Source organism: Ascaphus truei, chromosome 22 (genome assembly GCF_040206685.1).
Source record: "Ascaphus truei isolate aAscTru1 chromosome 22, aAscTru1.hap1, whole genome shotgun sequence".
NCBI classification, from domain to species: domain Eukaryota; kingdom Metazoa; phylum Chordata; class Amphibia; order Anura; family Ascaphidae; genus Ascaphus; species Ascaphus truei.
In genome coordinates, this window is record NC_134504.1 from 6,935,377 (window position 1) to 6,954,485 (window position 19,109).

Consider the following 19,109-nt stretch of genomic DNA (forward strand, 5'->3'; position numbering starts at 1 on the left):
GCCGGTCACGTTTTAACGACTGAGGCACTGTTCGGGCCACCTGTGTTGGACCTTCAGGGCTGGGGTAGACCACCCTGGCTTGTACGATCACTGCGCATGTACGCTTGCATGTATGCGAGTGTGCGTTTATATGCAGCTGTAGCAAGACGTGCCACTGCCACGTGCGAACAAGGCCCAGAAGGATACACGCCGTGGGAGGGTCCCATTCAGAGGCATGGACCCGTCCTACCCCACACTGTCCCGGGCGCCACGAACCTCTGCTTGTTTGCCCGCGATGCCGAGGCCAGTACGTCTCGCTACATCTGTGTTTGTAATTATTTTACAATAAACACTTGCTATTTTTCATTCTTAAGATGCCACCAAAATGTATCCTTTAGTTGCATGTTCTTGTATGTGTACATGTATGTGAGTGTTTATGTCTGCATGCGTGCCTGCTTGCATGTTATTGTTCTTGTATGTATACATGTATGTGAGTTGTGAGTGTTTATGTCTGCATGCGTGCCTGCTTGCACGTTCTTGTATGTATACATGTATGTGAGTTGTGAGTGTTTATGTCTGCATGCGTGCCTGCTTGCATGTTCTTGTATGTATACATGTATGTGAGTTGTGAATGTTTATGTCTGCATGCGTGCCTGCTTGCATGTTCTTGTATGTATACATGTATGTGAGTTGTGAGTGTTTATGTTTGCATGCGTGCCTGCTTGCATGTTCACATCTGGGTTTCTTGAGGCCTTAAAGGAGCAATCCAAGCAGGTGTGTGTGTGTGTGTGTGTGTGTGTGTATGTGTATGTGTGTATATATAACATCACAGCTTGCCCCACTTTTAAAAAATGTGATAAAATTCCTGATAAGAATTGTGAGTGTGTGAGTGTGTGAGTGTGTGAGTGTGTGAGTGTGTGAGACTAGTGTGGCTGGTGAACCCAGCTAGCGTGCCGGAGCGGCCACCGGCTCCCCTTACAGAGGAAAGCATCTCGGTAAGCAGGGGGTCCCTTCAGCATCGGAGATGGCTGGATTGCTGCTTTAATTAACTTTAATATACTGGAGAGGAAGTGAAAATCTTTTAGACGGGAACATAGTAACGACTTTGTTTCATTTCAGACTCGTTTTTTTCCCTTCTTTCTGCAGATCGGCTCCTTTTTTATGATCAACCTTTGCCTAGTGGTAATAGCCACCCAGTTTTCTGAGACCAAGCAGCGGGAGAGCCAGCTCATGAAGGAGCAGCGCGTCCGCTTCCTCTCCGACGCCAGCACGCTGGCCAGCTTCTCCGAGCCCGGCAGCTGCTACGATGAACTTCTCAAGTACTTGGTCCACGTGACTCGGAAGGCGAGCAAGCAACTCGTCCAGTTCTACAGAGCAGCCGTTTTGAAGGTCGGGTTCACACCCAGCCTGGTGATTAAGGGTAGCACGGAGAAAAAGTGTCGCAAACACAACAGGAGAAGAAGGTCGTCGGTGCATCACTTAATTCATCATCACCACCACCATCATCACCATTACCACCTGGGAAACGGCAGCTTGCGGGCGCCCCAGGCCAGTCCGGAGCTCAGCGAAGCGGAGACGAGTTCTCCTCACAACGGTAGACTCATGCTGACTTTTGCCGGGGCTCAAACGTCCCCCATGGCTTCTGCCGCCAACACAGAGTCCATTCACAGCATTTACCATGCCGATTGTCACCTGGAGCCGGTACACTGTGTGCCGGCCTTTGCCCAGCCGGGCACAGCGCTGTCAAACCCAGATGCGCTTCAACGAAGCGTTGTCGGCAATAAAATCTACCCGACGGTGCACCCGAGCACATCGCACGAGGCACAGAGGGAAAAAGAACAAGGGGAAGCGGAAGTGAACCCGGTGAGCACCACGGACGCCAACATCCCCCCTGGGCCTCATTACAGAACGATGAACAGACTGCTGGAGACACAGAGCACAGGTAGGATTCACGTCCTACGGTCACGGTCCACTTTAAGTTGTTACTTAGTGTGTTTATGTTTTATATTACATTGAAAAGGGCTTCAATCGGGGCGATACCTCATGCAAATTCCCAAAGACCTCAATAGTGCCCCAATCAGCACTATCGCAGTTTAATGAATGTCACGCAGCAAGAAAGCTACTCATGTAAATTCATATGATGATGTCTCGGCCAAAGTATGTGCAGTGGGCTGCATGCTGGGAGTGAGAAGATGCGGTGTGTTGCATGCTGGGAGTGAGAAGATGCGGTGTGCTGCATGCTGGGAGTGAGAAGATGCGGTGTGCTGCATGCTGGGAGAAGATGCGGTGTGCTGCGTGCTGGGAGTGAGAAGATGCGGTGTGCTGCATGCTGGGAGTGAGAAGATGCGGTGTGCTGCATGCTGGGAGTGAGAAGATGCGGTGTGCTGCATGCTGGGAGTGAGAAGATGCGGTGTGCTGCATGCTGGGAGTGAGAAGATGCGGTGTGCTGCATGCAGGGAGTGAGAAGATGCGGTGTGCTGCATGCTGGGAGTGAGAAGATGCGGTGTGCTGCATGCTGGGAGTGAGAAGATGCGGTGTGCTGCATGCTGGGAGTGAGAAGATGCGGTGTGCTGCATGCTGGGAGTGAGAAGATGCGGTGTGCTGCATGCTGGGAGTGAGAAGATGCGGTGTGCTGCATGCTGGGAGTGAGAAGATGCGGTGTGCTGCATGCTGGGAGTGAGAAGATGCGGTGTGCTGCATGCTGGGAGTGAGAAGATGCGGTGTGCTGCATGCTGGGAGTGAGAAGATGCGGTGTGCTGCACGCTGGGAGTGAGACGATGCGGTGTGCTGCACGCTGGGAGTGAGAAGATGCGGTGTGCTGCACGCTGGGAGTGAGACGATGCGGTGTGCTGCACGCTGGGAGTGAGAAGATGCGGTGTGCTGCACGCTGGGAGTGAGAAGATGCGGTGTGCTGCACGCTGGGAGTGAGAAGGTGCGGTGTGCTGCACGCTGGGAGTGAGAAGATGCGGTGTGCTGCACGCTGGGAGTGAGAAGATGCGGTGTGCTGCACGCTGGGAGTGAGAAGATGCGGTGTGCTGCATGCTGGGAGTGAGAAGATGCGGTGTGCTGCACGCTGGGAGTGAGAAGATGCGGTGTGCTGCATGCTGGGAGTGAGAAGATGCGGTGTGCTGCATGCTGGGAGTGAGAAGATGCGGTGTGCTGCATGCCCCAGCGTGAGAAGATGCGGTGTGCTGCACGCTGGGAGTGAGAAGATGCGGTGTGCTGCACGCTGGGAGTGAGAAGGTGCGGTGTGCTGCACGCTGGGAGTGAGAAGATGCGGTGTGCTGCACGCTGGGAGTGAGAAGATGCGGTGTGCTGCGTGCTGGGAGTGAGAAGATGCGGTGTGCTGCATGCTGGGAGTGAGAAGATGCGGTGTGCTGCATGCTGGGAGTGAGACGATGCGGTGTGCTGCACGCTGGGAGTGAGAAGATGCGGTGTGCTGCACGCTGGGAGTGAGAAGATGCGGTGTGCTGCACGCTGGGAGTGAGAAGATGCGGTGTGCTGCGTGCTGGGAGTGAGAAGATGCGGTGTGCTGCATGCTGGGAGTGAGAAGATGCGGTGTGCTGCATGCTGGGAGTGAGAAGATGCGGTGTGCTGCATGCTGGGAGTGAGAAGATGCGGTGTGCTGCATGCTGGGAGTGAGAAGATGCGGTGTGCTGCATGCTGGGAGTGAGAAGATGCGGTGTGCTGCATGCTGGGAGTGAGAAGATGCGGTGTGCTGCATGCTGGGAGTGAGAAGATGCGGTGTGCTGCATGCTGGGAGTGAGAAGATGCGGTGTGCTGCATGCTGGGAGTGAGAAGATGCGGTGTGCTGCATGCTGGGAGTGAGACGATGCGGTGTGCTGCACGCTGGGAGTGAGAAGATGCGGTGTGCTGCATGCTGGGAGTGAGACGATGCGGTGTGCTGCACGCTGGGAGTGAGAAGATGCGGTGTGCTGCACGCTGGGAGTGAGAAGATGCGGTGTGCTGCACGCTGGGAGTGAGAAGGTGCGGTGTGCTGCACGCTGGGAGTGAGAAGGTGCGGTGTGCTGCACGCTGGGAGTGAGAAGATGCGGTGTGCTGCACGCTGGGAGTGAGAAGATGCGGTGTGCTGCACGCTGGGAGTGAGAAGATGCGGTGTGCTGCATGCTGGGAGTGAGAAGATGCGGTGTGCTGCACGCTGGGAGTGAGAAGATGCGGTGTGCTGCATGCTGGGAGTGAGAAGATGCGGTGTGCTGCACGCTGGGAGTGAGAAGATGCGGTGTGCTGCATGCTGGGAGTGAGAAGATGCGGTGTGCTGCATGCTGGGAGTGAGAAGATGCGGTGTGCTGCATGCTGGGAGTGAGAAGATGCGGTGTGCTGCGTGCTGGGAGTGAGAAGATGCGGTGTGCTGCGTGCTGGGAGTGAGAAGATGCGGTGTGCTGCATGCTGGGAGTGAGAAGATGCGGTGTGCTGCATGCTGGGAGTGAGAAGATGCGGTGTGCTGCATGCTGGGAGTGAGAAGATGCGGTGTGCTGCATGCTGGGAGTGAGAAGATGCGGTGTGCTGCATGCTGGGAGTGAGAAGATGCGGTGTGCTGCATGCTGGGAGTGAGAAGATGCGGTGTGCTGCATGCTGGGAGTGAGAAGATGCGGTGTGCTGCATGCTGGGAGTGACAAGATGCGGTGTGCTGCATGCTGGGAGTGAGAAGATGCGGTGTGCTGCATGCTGGGAGTGACAAGATGCGGTGTGCTGCATGCTGGGAGTGAGAAGATGCGGTGTGCTGCATGCTGGGAGTGAGAAGATGCGGTGTGCTGCATGCTGGGAGTGAGAAGATGCGGTGTGCTGCATGCTGGGAGTGAGAAGATGCGGTGTGCTGCGTGCTGGGAGTGAGAAGATGCGGTGTGCTGCATGCTGGGAGTGAGAAGATGCGGTGTGCTGCATGCTGGGAGTGAGAAGATGCGGTGTGCTGCATGCTGGGAGTGAGAAGATGCGGTGTGCTGCATGCTGGGAGTGAGAAGATGCGGTGTGCTGCATGCTGGGAGTGAGAAGATGCGGTGTGCAGCACGCTGGGAGTGAGAAGATGCGGTGTGCAGCACGCTGGGAGTGAGAAGATGCGGTGTGCTGCGTGCTGGGAGTGAGAAGATGCGGTGTGCTGCGTACTGGGAGTGAGAAGATGCGGTGTGCTGCACGCTGGGAGTGAGAAGATGCGGTGTGCTGCATGCTGGAAGTGAGAAGATGCGGTGTGCTGCACGCTGGGAGTGAGAAGATGCGGTGTGCTGCATGCTGGAAGTGAGAAGATGCGGTGTGCTGCATGCTGGGAGTGAGAAGATGCGGTGTGCTGCATGCTGGGAGTGAGAAGATGCGGTGTGCTGCATGCTGGGAGTGGGACGATGCGGTGTGCTGCATGCTGGGAGTGAGAAGATGCGGTGTGCTGCATGCTGGGAGTGGGACGATGCGGTGTGCTGCATGCTGGGAGTGAGAAGATGCGGTGTGCTGCATGCTGGGAGTGAGAAGATGCGGTGTGCTGCATGCTGGGAGTGAGAAGATGCGGTGTGCTGCATGCTGGGAGTGGGACGATGCGGTGTGCTGCATGCTGGGAGTGAGAAGATGCGGTGTGCTGCATGCTGGGAGTGGGAAGATGCGGTGTGCTGCATGCTGGGAGTGAGAAGATGCGGTGTGCTGCATGCTGGGAGTGGGACGATGCGGTGTGCTGCATGCTGGGAGTGAGAAGATGCGGTGTGCTGCATGCTGGGAGTGAGAAGATGCGGTGTGCTGCATGATGGGAGTGAGAAGATGCGGTGTGCTGCATGCTGGGAGTGGGACGATGCGGTGTGCTGCATGCTGGGAGTGAAAAGATGCGGTGTGCTGCATGCTGGGAGTGAGAAGATGTGGTGTGCTGCATGCTGGGAGTGAGAAGATGCGGTGTGCTGCATGCTGGGAGTGAGAAGATGCGGTGTGCTGCATGCTGGGAGTGGGACGATGCGGTGTGCTGCATGCTGGGAGTGAGAAGATGCGATGTGCTGCATGCTGGGAGTGAGAAGATGCGGTGTGCTGCATGCTGGGAGTGAGAAGATGCGGTGTGCTGCGTGCTGGGAGTGAGAAGATGCGGTGTGCTGCATGCTGGGAGTGAGAAGATGCGGTGTGCTGCATGCTGGGAGTGAGAAGATGCGGTGTGCTGCATGCTGGGAGTGAGAAGATGCGGTGTGCTGCATGCTGGGAGTGAGAAGATGCGGTGTGCTGCATGCTGGGAGTGAGAAGATGCGGTGTGCTGCATGCTGGGAGTGAGAAGATGCGGTGTGCTGCATGCTGGGAGTGACAAGATGCGGTGTGCTGCATGCTGGGAGTGAGAAGATGCGGTGTGCTGCATGCTGGGAGTGACAAGATGTGGTGTGCTGCATGCTGGGAGTGAGAAGATGCGGTGTGCTGCATGCTGGGAGTGAGAAGATGCGGTGTGCTGCATGCTGGGAGTGAGAAGATGCGGTGTGCTGCATGCTGGGAGTGAGAAGATGCGGTGTGCTGCATGCTGGGAGTGAGAAGATGCGGTGTGCTGCATGCTGGGAGTGAGAAGATGCGGTGTGCTGCATGCTGGGAGTGAGAAGATGCGGTGTGCTGCATGCTGGGAGTGAGAAGATGCGGTGTGCTGCATGCTGGGAGTGAGAAGATGCGGTGTGCTGCACGCTGGGAGTGAGAAGATGCAGTGGGCTGCGTGCTGGGAGTGAGAAGATGCGGTGTGCTGCATGCTGGGAGTGAGAAGATGCGGTGTGCTGCATGCTGGGAGTGGGACGATGCGGTGTGCTGCATGCTGGGAGTGAGAAGATGCGGTGTGCTGCATGCTGGGAGTGAGAAGATGCGGTGTGCTGCATGCTGGGAGTGAGAAGATGCGGTGTGCTGCATGCTGGGAGTGAGAAGATGCGGTGTGCTGCATGCTGGGAGTGACAATATGCGGTGTGCTGCGTGCTGGGAGTGAGAAGATGCGGTGTGCTGCATGCTGGGAGTGAGAAGATGCGGTGTGCTGCATGCTGGGAGTGAGAAGATGCGGTGTGTTGCATGCTGGGAGTGAGAAGATGCGGTGTGCTGCACGCTGGGAGTGAGAAGATGCGGTGTGCTGCATGCTGGGAGTGAGAAGATGCGGTGTGCTGCATGCTGGGAGTGAGAAGATGCGGTGTGCTGCTTGCTGGGAGTGAGAAGATGCGGTGTGCTGCATGCTGGGAGTGAGAAGATGTGCTGCATGCTGAGAGTGAGAAGATGCGGTGTGCTGCACGCTGGGAGTGAGAAGATGCGGTGTGCTGCACGCTGGGAGTGAGAAGATGCGGTGTGCTGCATGCTGGGAGTGAGAAGATGTGGTGTGCTGCATGCTGGGAGTGAGAAGATGCGGTGTGCTGCATGCTGGGAGTGAGAAGATGCTGTGTGTTGCATGCTGGGAGAGAGAAGATGCGGTGTGCTGCACGCTGGGAGTGAGAAGATGCGGTGTGCTGCATGCTGGGAGTGGGACGATGTGGTGTGCTGCATGCTGGGAGTGAGAAGATGCTGTGTGCTGCATGCTGGGAGTGAGAAGATGCTGTGTGTTGCATGCTGGGAGTGAGAAGATGCGGTGTGCTGCACGCTGGGAGTGAGAAGATGCGGTGTGCTGCATGCTGGGAGTGTGAAGATGTGGTGTGCTGCATGCTGGGAGTGGGACGATGTGGTGTGCTGCATGCTGGGAGTGAGAAGATGCGGTGTGCTGCATGCTGGGAGTGAGAAGATGCGGTGTGCTGCATGCTGGGAGTGAGAAGATGCGGTGTGTTGCATGCTGGGAGTGGGACGATGCGGTGTGCTGCATGCTGGGAGTGAGAAGATGTGGTATGCTGCATGCTGGGAGTGGGACGATGCGGTGTGCTGCAGCAGGGAGTGGGAAGATGAGGTGTGCTGCATGCTTGGAGTGAGAAGATGTGGTGTGCTGCATGCTGGGAGTGGGACGATGTGGTGTGCTGCATGCTGGGAGTGAGAAGATGCGGTGTGCTGCATGCTGGGAGTGAGAAGATGCGGTGTGTTGCATGCTGGGAGTGAGAAGATGCGGTGTGCTGCATGCTGGGAGTGAGAAGATGTGGTATGCTGCATGCTGGGAGTGGGACGATGCGGTGTGCTGCAGCAGGGAGTGGGAAGATGAGGTGTGCTGCAGCAGGGAGTGGGGGGAGACCCTCTGCAGCTGGGAGTGGGTGGGGGGCTCTCTACAAGAGGGAGTGGAGATTGTCTCTCTGCTGCAGGGAGTGGATTAGACAGCTGCAGGGAGTGGAGGAGGCTCTCTGCTGCAGGGAGTGGATTAGACAGCTGCAGGGAGTGGAGGAGGCTCTCTGCAGCAGGGAGTGGGGGAGGCTCGCAGGGAGTGGGGGGGACTGCTGCAGGGAGTGGGGGGGACAGCTGCAGGGAGTGGAGGAGGCTCTCTGCGGCAGGGAGTGGGGGGGGGGACTGCTGCAGGGAGTGGGCACTGCTGCAGGGAGTGGGCACAGAGGATTCCCCTACTCGCAAGAATGTGACTATTCAAAGCTTGGATCTCTAACATTTGTCACTGATTATGTGTTACAAAATGCAGGCGCCTGCCGGGGCTCCTGCAAGATTTCTGTCCAAGCTCCAACCTCCGAGGGCGAGACGTGTGAAACAGAAAAGTGCTCTCATTGCACCGAGCTGGAAGTCCTAGATAACGAGGCCACGGACTCCGACAGCGACGCAGGCTCCGAGTTCACCCAGGACACTCCCGGCAGCGACCAAAGTGAAACCCGAAGAGTTAACGGCAGAACCAAGAAGCCCAACAAGGTGCTGTGGCTCTGGGAGACGGTGTGCGAGACCTTTACGAAAATTGTAGACAGCAAATACTTTGGCCGAGGCATAATGATCGCAATCCTGATTAACACCCTCAGTATGGGAATTGAGTATCATGAACAGGTAAGATACTAAACCTACTGCCAGGGGGCCCAGTGGCTTCATTTTTACAGCATTATTGATTGGAGTATTTGCCGGGAATGATCGTAAACTCAGCGCTCATAGCAGAGCCATTAAGGATGATGCACTCTCACCCTGTCATTGCTGGCTTGGTATCAGTAACATGGGTGTACATAAGAAGCAGCCCATGCAATATCCGACATGTGCTTTGTTTTTATAATAAATCAGTTCTGTAGTACTAGATACTTACTTAAAAAAATGTTATTCGACTCTTAATGCCATATTTAATGAGTTTTAATATACTGGGCATCCTTTGATTTCTATAGCAGGCTATAGACCACTTCCCCCAGCAGTGGAAGATCTTTGCAACACTTTCCTGTTTGTGGTAACTTTGTTGCCAATATTCCCAGCAGTTTGAGCTGCAAACTGTAACAATAGCTAATGTTACCGTAGTATTATAAGAATACATTGTAGCTGCTGGGTGACACTGGGTGAAGGATTGATTGTAAACTTGAAGAGGCAGCCATTAAGTGAACCCTGGTAAGCAGAATCTTTGCCGGTCGATCACGGGAGAACAAATCGATCGGCAGCTTAGGGAATTAGTTTTCAATTAAGATAATTAAAGGCCGCTTATATTAAAACAAATATATATATATATATATATATATATATATATATATATATATATATATATATATATAAAGTGTCAGTTGGAAGGCCTCTTTAAAAGTTCTGATGAGGCCAAAATGCATTTTCATCCTATCTTCGATGTATCTGACTCGTATTATCTATGCACAGAAACATCGTCTGTTTCTCAAAGTTGCAATTCTGCTCTTGTAATTCTAAGCCCATTTTGTGTCTCTTATCTGCAGCCAGAAGAACTGACCAATGCTCTTGAGATCAGCAATATTGTTTTCACCAGCCTCTTTGCTCTGGAAATGCTTTTAAAACTTTCGGTCTATGGTCCTTTTGGCTACATTAAAAATCCTTACAATATCTTTGACGGGATCATTGTGATTATCAGGTACTAATTGGTTGTTTGTGTAACTCCAAAGAGCAATTTCCATGTGATTATGCTGAAGTGAACTTGGCCATATGATTTAATTCTTGGGAAATGGTTTGAAATATGAGAAATGGTTTCATGTGTCTTTGTGCTTTGATTTTCTCCCTGCTTCTTTTGTTGTTTTTCCACTGACACACTTTATTTCTTATGACAAAAAGGAATAAGTTGGCACTATCAAGTTCTAAAATGTGATCATTTATTCCTTCTGTATAAACCGTCATTATAAAAAAATGGTGAATATGCAGAAATCTCAAATCAATTCAAGTGTACGAAAGAAAAAGGGCCAATAAAAAAGATATATATATTTTCTAATAAAACATACAGAAAATGTGAATATTTATATTAAAGATGAGGAAAATACGCTAGAAACAATGTCTCTCCAGAGTTCTTTTAAAGGAGAACCTCCTCCAGGAATACAATGTTTCTAACAGGTAAGAGTCCCATAAGGATTTCCTTGTGTCCTCAATACTGGAAGGAAAAGACAAACAGGGAAAGAGTGCATAAACGATAGTGTAGTAAGTCCAGGCAACTTCATTACACCGACAATACTGCCCTTCCAACAGCTTCATATCACCGACAATACTGCCCTTCCAACACCTTTATAACACCGACAATACTGCCCTTTCAACAACTTCATAACACCGACAATACTGCCATTCCACCAACTTCATATCACCGACAATACTGCCCTTCCAACAGCTTCATATCACCAACAATACTGCCCTTCCAACAGCTTCATATCACCAAATACTGCCCTTCCAACAGCTTCATAACACCGACAATACTGCCCTTCCACCAACTTCATATCACCGACAATACTGCCCTTCCAACAGCTTCATATCACCGACAATACTGCCCTTCCAACACCTTCATAACACCGACAATACTGCCCTTCCAACAGCTTCATAACACCGACAATACTGCCCTTCCAACAGCGTCATAACACCGACAATACTGCCCTTCCAACAGCTTCATATCACCGACAATACTGCCCTTCCAACAGCGTCATAACACCGACAATACTGCCCTTCCACTAACTTCATATCACCGACAATACTGCCCTTCCAACAGCTTCATATCACCGACAATACTGCCCTTCCAACAGCTTCATAACACCGACAATACTGCCCTTCCAACAGCTTCATATCACCGACAATACTGCCCTTCCAACACCTTCATAACACCGACAATACTGCCCTTCCAACAGTGTCATAACACTGACAATACTGCCCTTTCAACAGCTTCAAAACACCGATAATACTGCCCTTCCACCAACTTCATAACACCGACAATACTGCCCTTCCAACAGCTTCATATCCCCGACAATACTGCCCTTCCAACAGCTTCATAACACTGACAATACTGCACTTCCAACCACTTCACATCACCAACAATACTGCCCTTCCAACCACTTCATAACACCGACAATACTGCCCTTCCAACCACTTCATAACACCGACAATACTGCCCTTCCAACAGCTTCATAACACCGACAATACTGCCCTTCCAACAGCTTCATATCACCGACAATACTGCCCTTCCAACAGCTTCATATCACCGACAATACTGCCCTTCCAACAGCGTCATAACACCGACAATACTGCCCTTCCAACAGCTTCATAACACCGACAATACTGCCCTTCCAACAGTGTCATAACACCGACAATACTGCCCTTCCAACAGCTTCATATCACCGACAATATTGCCCTTCCAACAGCGTCATAACACCGACAATATTGCCCTTCCAACAGCGTCATATCATATATTATGAAGTTGGTGGAAGTGCAGTATTGTCTGTTATGAAGTTGGTGGAAGTGCAGTATTCTCTGTTATGAAGTTGGTGGAAGTGCAGTATTGTCGGTGTTATGAAGTTGGTGGAAGTGCAGTATTGTCGGTGTTATGAAGTTGGTGGAAGTGCAGTATTGTCGGTGTTATGAAGTTGGTGGAAGTGCAGTATTGTCTGTATGAAGTTGGTGGAAGTGCAGTATTGTCCAGTATAGTAAGTCCAGGCAACTTCATTACACCGACAATACTGCCCTTCCAACAGCTTCATATCACCGACAATACTGCCCTTCCAACACCTTTATAACACCGACAATACTGCCCTTCCAACAGCTTCATATCACCGACAATACTGCCCTTCCAACACCTTTATAACACCGACAATACTGCCCTTCCAACACCTTCATAACACCGACAATACTGCCATTCCACCAACTTCATATCACCGACAATACTGCCCTTCCAACAGCTTCATATCACCAACAATACTGCCCTTCCACCAACTTCATATCACCGACAATACTGCCCTTCCAACAGTGTCATAACACCGACAATACTGCCCTTCCAACAGCTTCATATCACCGACAATACTGCCCTTCCAACAGCGTCATAACACCGACAATACTGCCCTTCCAACAGCTTCATATCACCAACAATACTGCCCTTCCAACAGCTTCATAACACCGACAATACTGCCCTTCCAACAGTGTCATAACACCGACAATACTGCCCTTCCAACAGCTTCATATCACCGACAATATTGCCCTTCCAACAGCGTCATAACACCGACAATATTGCCCTTCCAACAGCGTCATATCATATATTATGAAGTTGGTGGAAGTGCAGTATTGTCTGTTATGAAGTTGGTGGAAGTGCAGTATTCTCTGTTATGAAGTTGGTGGAAGTGCAGTATTGTCGGTGTTATGAAGTTGGTGGAAGTGCAGTATTGTCGGTGTTATGAAGTTGGTGGAAGTGCAGTATTGTCGGTGTTATGAAGTTGGTGGAAGTGCAGTATTGTCTGTATGAAGTTGGTGGAAGTGCAGTATTGTCGGTATTATGAAGTTGGTGGAAGTGCAGTATTGTCTGTTATGAAGTTCGTGGAAGTGCAGTATTGTCTGTTATGAAGTTGGTGGAAGGGCAGTATTGTCGGTGTTATGAAGTTGGTGGAAGTGCAGTATTGTCGGTGTTCTGAAGTTGGTGGAAGTGCAGTATTGTCGGTGTTCTGAAGTTGGTGGAAGTGCAGTATTGTCTGTTATGAAGTTGGTGGAAGTGCAGTATTGTTTGTTATGAAGTTGTTGGAAGTGCAGTATTGTCAGTGTTATGAAGTTTGTGGAAGTGCAGTATTGTTGGTGGAAGTGCAGTATTGTTGGTGTTATGAAGTTGTTGGAATTGCTACACTATGGTTTGTGCACTTTGCCCTTTTTCTTCATTTCTCATGCAAGTTAAGACCTTTCATCAATGAAGATGTTTATCAATTTTTTAAGTGACTTGTTCTGTTTCCTCAGTGTATGGGAGATCATTGGACAGCAGGGTGGAGGCCTGTCAGTGCTGAGGACCTTCCGTCTCATGAGGGTCCTGAAGCTGGTCCGGTTCATGCCTGCCCTGCAACGCCAGCTCGTGGTCCTAATGAAAACGATGGACAACGTTGCCACATTCTGCATGTTATTAATGCTTTTTATCTTCATCTTTAGGTGAGTGTCTGTGGTTTCTTTCTGTTCTCTCCTTGTATATATTGTAGAAACCTAAAGAACATTAATGAATTAATAAAAAATAAAAAATAAACAAAATATATAACCCTTGTAAGCAGGATATGTTAAAATCCTTAACCAGGTGATATAAAGTGATGGCTGCTTAACTGTAATGCAAGTATTTTGGTATTTTTTTTTATAAAGCAACATACCAATAATCTTATGACCAAAATCAGAAGTAGAAAAACTTCTTAGGAATAATGCAAATGTCCAGTAAACTTATCGATGGGTCAATCAAAAAGCTGAGCAATCTTCATACAAATCCTTTAACACAACGAGTACGATTCACACATTTTATTTTTAAAGTAGGGAAAAAAACGTTAATATTCCTAGGTTATTGTTGTACACGTCTCAGCGAGCCACAGAGAAGTGTTGTTCTACTGCGTTATGTAACAGGAATGCCCAACGTTGACCTTCACTTGTCGGAAGCCCAGGACTTCTTTCTGGCATTACTGGGATGTCTTGGGACTTCATCTCCAATTTACTCACGTCGGTCCTCTTTTACTGTTTCAGCATTTTAGGGATGCATCTTTTTGGCTGTAAATTTGCCTCCGAGAAAGATGGGGACACTTATCCAGATAGGAAGAACTTTGACTCCCTGCTATGGGCCACGGTCACCGTGTTCCAGGTATTGTACGTACTATGCCCAATAATGACATATTTATTGCAGCCCGATGCCCAATTTCCGTTCCTTTCTTTAATATACTTGGTAATCTCCCGCTACAGATCTTGACTCAGGAAGACTGGAACAAGGTCCTTTATAATGGAATGGCCTCCACATCGTCCTGGGCGGCACTCTACTTCATCGCTCTGATGACCTTCGGAAACTATGTATTGTTTAACTTGTTGGTGGCCATCCTTGTAGAAGGATTCCAGACTGAGGTACGTTCTTTGACTTGACACCTAATGTTCCTTGTGATGACCTCAGTTGCAGCGACATGAGTAGGATAACGGGCGGGCTATAGCTTGTGTTTGTTGCGGGCCAGAGTAGCACCTCCAGTCCCGGCTCTCACCCTGGGAAGGGGTATTTAGCCATTTTGTTGCCGGACGTTTCCACTGTGAGGTAGGTGACTAGCGTTAGGATTAGGGTGTACGGTGTTTGTGTTTTTAGGGTAAGGGGATAAGGTTTTTAGGGAAAGGGGTTTGGGTTTTCAGGGTAAGAGGTTAGGGGACACATTACCTGCGGTGAACTGTCCCAGCGGTGAAACGGCTGTGGTTGAACGATTACCTTTCCATGTCTCCTTCTCTGGCTGCAAGATCAGAATCCAGCCCCTACCCTCCTATTCATACTCCCTTCTCTTACCTCCCCTCTTTATGCTGCTTTTTATACTCCCTGCTCTTACCTCCCCTCTTCATACTCCCTTCTCTTAGCTCTCCTTTTCTTCCTCTTCATACTCCCTGCTGTTACCTCCCCTTGTCCTCCTTTTCATACTCCGTGTTCTTACCACCCCTCCTCCTTTTCATACTCCCTTCTCTTAGCTTCCCTTTTCCTCCTCTTCATACTCCCTTCTCTTACCTCCTCTTTTCCTCCTCCTTTTCATACTCCGTGTTCTTACCTCCCCTCCTCCTTTTCATACTCCCTTCTCTTACCGCCCTCTTAATACTCCCTTCTCTTACCTCCCCTCTTCTTTTTCATACTCCCTTCTCTTACCTCCCCTCTTAATACTCCCCTCTTCCTCCTCTTTTTCATACTTCCTTCTCGTTGCAGTTTTCCCCTTTAATTCTCCGCCCTTCACCTTGTATATCAGTCTGGTAAAAGCCAATGTTCTCAATTCAATAAACCATTACCAATTTGTTACCACTGTAACCGATCCATTACCGACGTACACGCGACAGTTGCATGTTTTAGAATTATACTGACATAGCGCTTGTGTTCAATGAGATCGGATTCAGATTCTCTCGTGCAAAGAGAACGGAATCATTGTATTAAATCCATTTTTATTTTAACGTTTGTCTTGACGGAAATGGGTTTGTACAATTTAATGAAACCAAAAACTCTGCACTCTTCACAATACTAGTAACACGTTAAATAAGTTATGGGAGGGTTAAAAAAAAAAGGGACAAAAACTCTCATTTGCATGTCATTACGCAGAATCCCTGGCTGCAGTGGGAGCACTGTATGCTAGGAGATAATGGAGAAAGGCAGGGTTGCAGACCTGTCTGAGATGTGTGATTGTGCTCACAAGTGGGGGTTTTATTTGCTAATATTAGTAAGAATAAGAAATACTGTCAAATCCTCAGAGTATTGGCTGCAAAAAGCTAGCCGTGTCATCCTTAAACTAGTATCACACCAATGCCTCAGGCATGGAACCCGTTCGTTTTGGTTTTAGAAAATTATATCTGTCAAAAGATACTTTCATTTTATTTGCACAATGGTTGTGAGAAAGAGAGATTACTCAAAGCTGAGCTTATCTTCCTTTGGTGGAGACTCAAAGCTGAGCTTATCTTTCTTTGGTGGAGACTCAAAGCTGAGCTTATCTTCCTCTGATGGAGACACAAAGCTGATCTTATCTTTCTCTGATGGAGACTCAATGCTGATCTTATCTTCCTCTGATGGAGATACAAAGCTGAGCTTATCTTCCTCTGATTGAGATACAAAGCTGAGTTTATGACACTGCAGCATAAACTGTCCTAAATCTGCTATTACAGTGGAATATATTTGAATCCTGATCCTTTATCGCTCTAGCATAATTAGACTTCATTTGGAAGCTTTCGTTGCAATGAATTGCTTACACATGACATGAATCTTTCTTCTCTCAGCACTTCTCCGAGGGGTTAAATCTCTTCATAGTTCAGGCTTAACTAGCACCTTTTTAATAAGCTTTAATTCCGATTAATGACAAAGCAATTAAAAAGGCCCTCTGATAATAAGGCATTCATCGCAAATGTGAGCGTTGTACGAATGACCTTCAGTATTATAACTGTAACCTTCCTTGCCCGGCTCTAAATACGTTTGCATTGCGTTGGATATATATGCATAGCAGGGCTCAGTCTCCCACACCTGTTCAGGGTGCTGGGTGGGTGCAGGCTGGGTGTGGATTTACAGCTAGAATAAGGATGGGTGCCAGGGAACTTTTATAGTACAAAAAGAGCTTCATTCACATCCGTTTGTAAGCCTCACTATACAAGAACATACTGCACGTTAGATATACCAACTGGTGGCAAATCATAAAGTTACTCTGTGCTTCTTCCCCTGGCAGCTCTCACTCCTACGCTGGGGACCTATTTATGCTGGTTTGCTCTTTAGCTTGTTTCCAAGTGCCCTCACAGTATTGGTTGAAGAGCGGTTACCACTGCAATGGCGGCAGTGCGAAGTTACCAGCAGCGGTACAATATTTAGCCACAAGGGGGTCATTGGCTTTTGTTGGCGCCCGGCTCGGGGCTACTAGAAGGCTTCCGTTTACCTAACTCTCATTTTCAAACAGCGTGCCATTTGTTTGATCATTGCATTACCGCCTTGCGTTTCGCAATTGTGTAATTACATGACAAAAGTGACGCTGCCCTTTTTTCTCCAGGAGGTCTCCAAGAGAGAAGATGTGAGTGGGCTGCTAAGCTGTGTACAGCTGCCTGTTGACGCGTTTGTGGTATGTAACCGTTTAGAATTGGATGTAACAATGCGGGTTGCTGTGACAGTCATATTTTGCTGTAGGTGTTGTCACTCGCTCACGCGTCTTTTAGATCATGGAAAACAAATGCAGCATTTATATTTTCCACATGTGCCAATTCCCTAGAGCAGAGGCGGCCAATTTCAGTCCTCAAGGGCCACCAACAGGTCAGGTGTTAAGGATATCCCTGCTTCAGCACAGGTGTGTCTGCCATTTTGACTGAGCTACTGATTAAGCCACCTGTGCTGAAGCAGGGATATCCCTAATGACTAGCCTGTTGGTGGCATTTGAGTACTGGAATTGGCTACCCCTGCCCTAGAGCAGGGGGGCACAAACATTTTCCCCTGCGCCCCCCCTGCTGGATGTCCTCCTCTCCGCACGCCCCCCCCTCCCTCCTCCTCCTTACCTTGATTCCCGGCGTCTGGACGACAGGACGTCACGTCACCATAGCAACGTGATGTCGCATGACCCCGCCATGGCGACGCGTCTCCAGGTGCCGGCTGAATCAAGGTAATTAGGTTTACAGAGGCCCTGCAGCTCCCCCGGCACATAATTTAAGTGCCTTTGGGAAGCGCGCGGGGCCTCTGTAAACCCCGTGCCCCCCGCCGGTAATCTCGCACCTCCCTGGGGGTCGCGCCCCACCACTTTGCGCACTGCTGCTCTAGAGCATACTCCATAACGTATGGAAAGTGATATAGTGCTACTGATGCATTCTGCTATAGGGGTAGGTCTGATTTTCCCAGGCTTTTCATACCCGATCCGCACAATGAAATCCAAGGTCTTTAGGCCGAGCGGATTCTTCAAAATCCATCACTGGGGCTCGGATTCATGGATTTGAAAGAATCTGTCAATGAGTTCAACTTAAATTCGATCCGCGGAACAACACATAGGCTTCAATTTCCATAATAAATCAGCTTGCAGATCGGGATTCCGTTTGCGGACAGGGGATTCCATTTGCGGACAGGGGATTCCATTTACGGACAGGGGATTCCGTTTGTGGACAGGGGATTCCGTTTGTGGACAGGGGATTCCGTTTGCGGACAGGGGATTCCGTTTGCAGACAGGGGATTCCGTTTGTGGACAAGGGATTCCGTTTGCGGACAGCAGATTCTGTTTGCGGACAGGGGATTCCGTTTGTGGACAGGGGATTCCGTTTGTGGACAGGGGATTCCGTTTGTGGACGGGATTCCGTTTGCAGGTTCGGGATTCCGTTTCGGGATCAGGATTCCATTTCAGGATCGGGATTCTGTTCGCGGACAGGGGATTCCGTTTGCAGGTTCAGGATTCCGTTTGCGGATCAGGATTCCGTTTCGGGATTCTGTTCGCGGACAGGGGATTCCGTTTGCAGGTTCAGGATTCCGTTTGCGGATCAGGATTCCGTTTCGGGATTCTGTTCGCGGACAGGGGATTCCGTTTGCGGATCGGGACTTCGGGATCAGGATTCCACTTGTAGATCGGGCAGGTTCGCCCTCATTGGCTGAACCGCCGGGGTGTGTGGCCTAGTGCTCCGTCGCGAGTCCTGATCTCAATTCTCTTGAGAGCAGGAGAAACTGTCAGCGCAGCGGCCCTGCCCCCCCCTCGCAGCGGGCCCGGCCCCAATGTGGGGCTGCTGTTGTCTCTGCAGCGCCTGCCACAGTGGCGTATTATGTGAAGCTAACGCCAGGCAGTGCTAACTTCACATGGCGTTAAGCCTATGCTAATGAGATCACTAACGCCCGCTCGTTTCGCATATTTTTCGCTTTGTAGATACCCGTTAAACACAGGGATGCTAACGATCGTTACCTATTTAGGTAACGTCCCGTTCGCAGCCCGGATATAACGGACCCCTAGATCTACCCCATGTGGTGCTAAAAATGAGTAGTGATCTCTTCGGCGCAGAAATGAATCGTGACAGTTTTATAGTTCGCCATCGACAGGACCATAGTCCGAATACCACCGAAAACATGCACTCCAATGTTACATGCTCTCTGGTCCAGTTGCGAGTGTGTTTACTTTTGACCTAACTTGTACGACCCTTCATTCGATTGGGGCCAATTTGGGTAAATATTGGGCAAT

General features: G+C 50.0%; 1 protein-coding gene across 8 annotated transcripts in view; it reads left to right on the plus strand.

Annotated features, from left to right (window-relative positions):
* Positions 1 to 19,109, plus strand: part of CACNA1G (calcium voltage-gated channel subunit alpha1 G) — an 88,040-nt gene that overhangs the window by 12,785 nt on the left and 56,146 nt on the right. For all 8 annotated transcript variants that reach the window (XM_075579827.1, XM_075579830.1, XM_075579832.1 and 5 more), the window contains 7 exons: positions 1,126 to 1,921; positions 8,510 to 8,859; positions 9,729 to 9,880; positions 13,207 to 13,392; positions 13,963 to 14,077; positions 14,176 to 14,331; positions 16,965 to 17,033. In XM_075579827.1, coding sequence (XP_075435942.1) covers positions 1,126 to 1,921; positions 8,510 to 8,859; positions 9,729 to 9,880; positions 13,207 to 13,392; positions 13,963 to 14,077; positions 14,176 to 14,331; positions 16,965 to 17,033 — 1,824 coding nt within the window. The remainder of the gene's footprint in view (positions 1 to 1,125; positions 1,922 to 8,509; positions 8,860 to 9,728; positions 9,881 to 13,206; positions 13,393 to 13,962; positions 14,078 to 14,175; positions 14,332 to 16,964; positions 17,034 to 19,109) is intronic.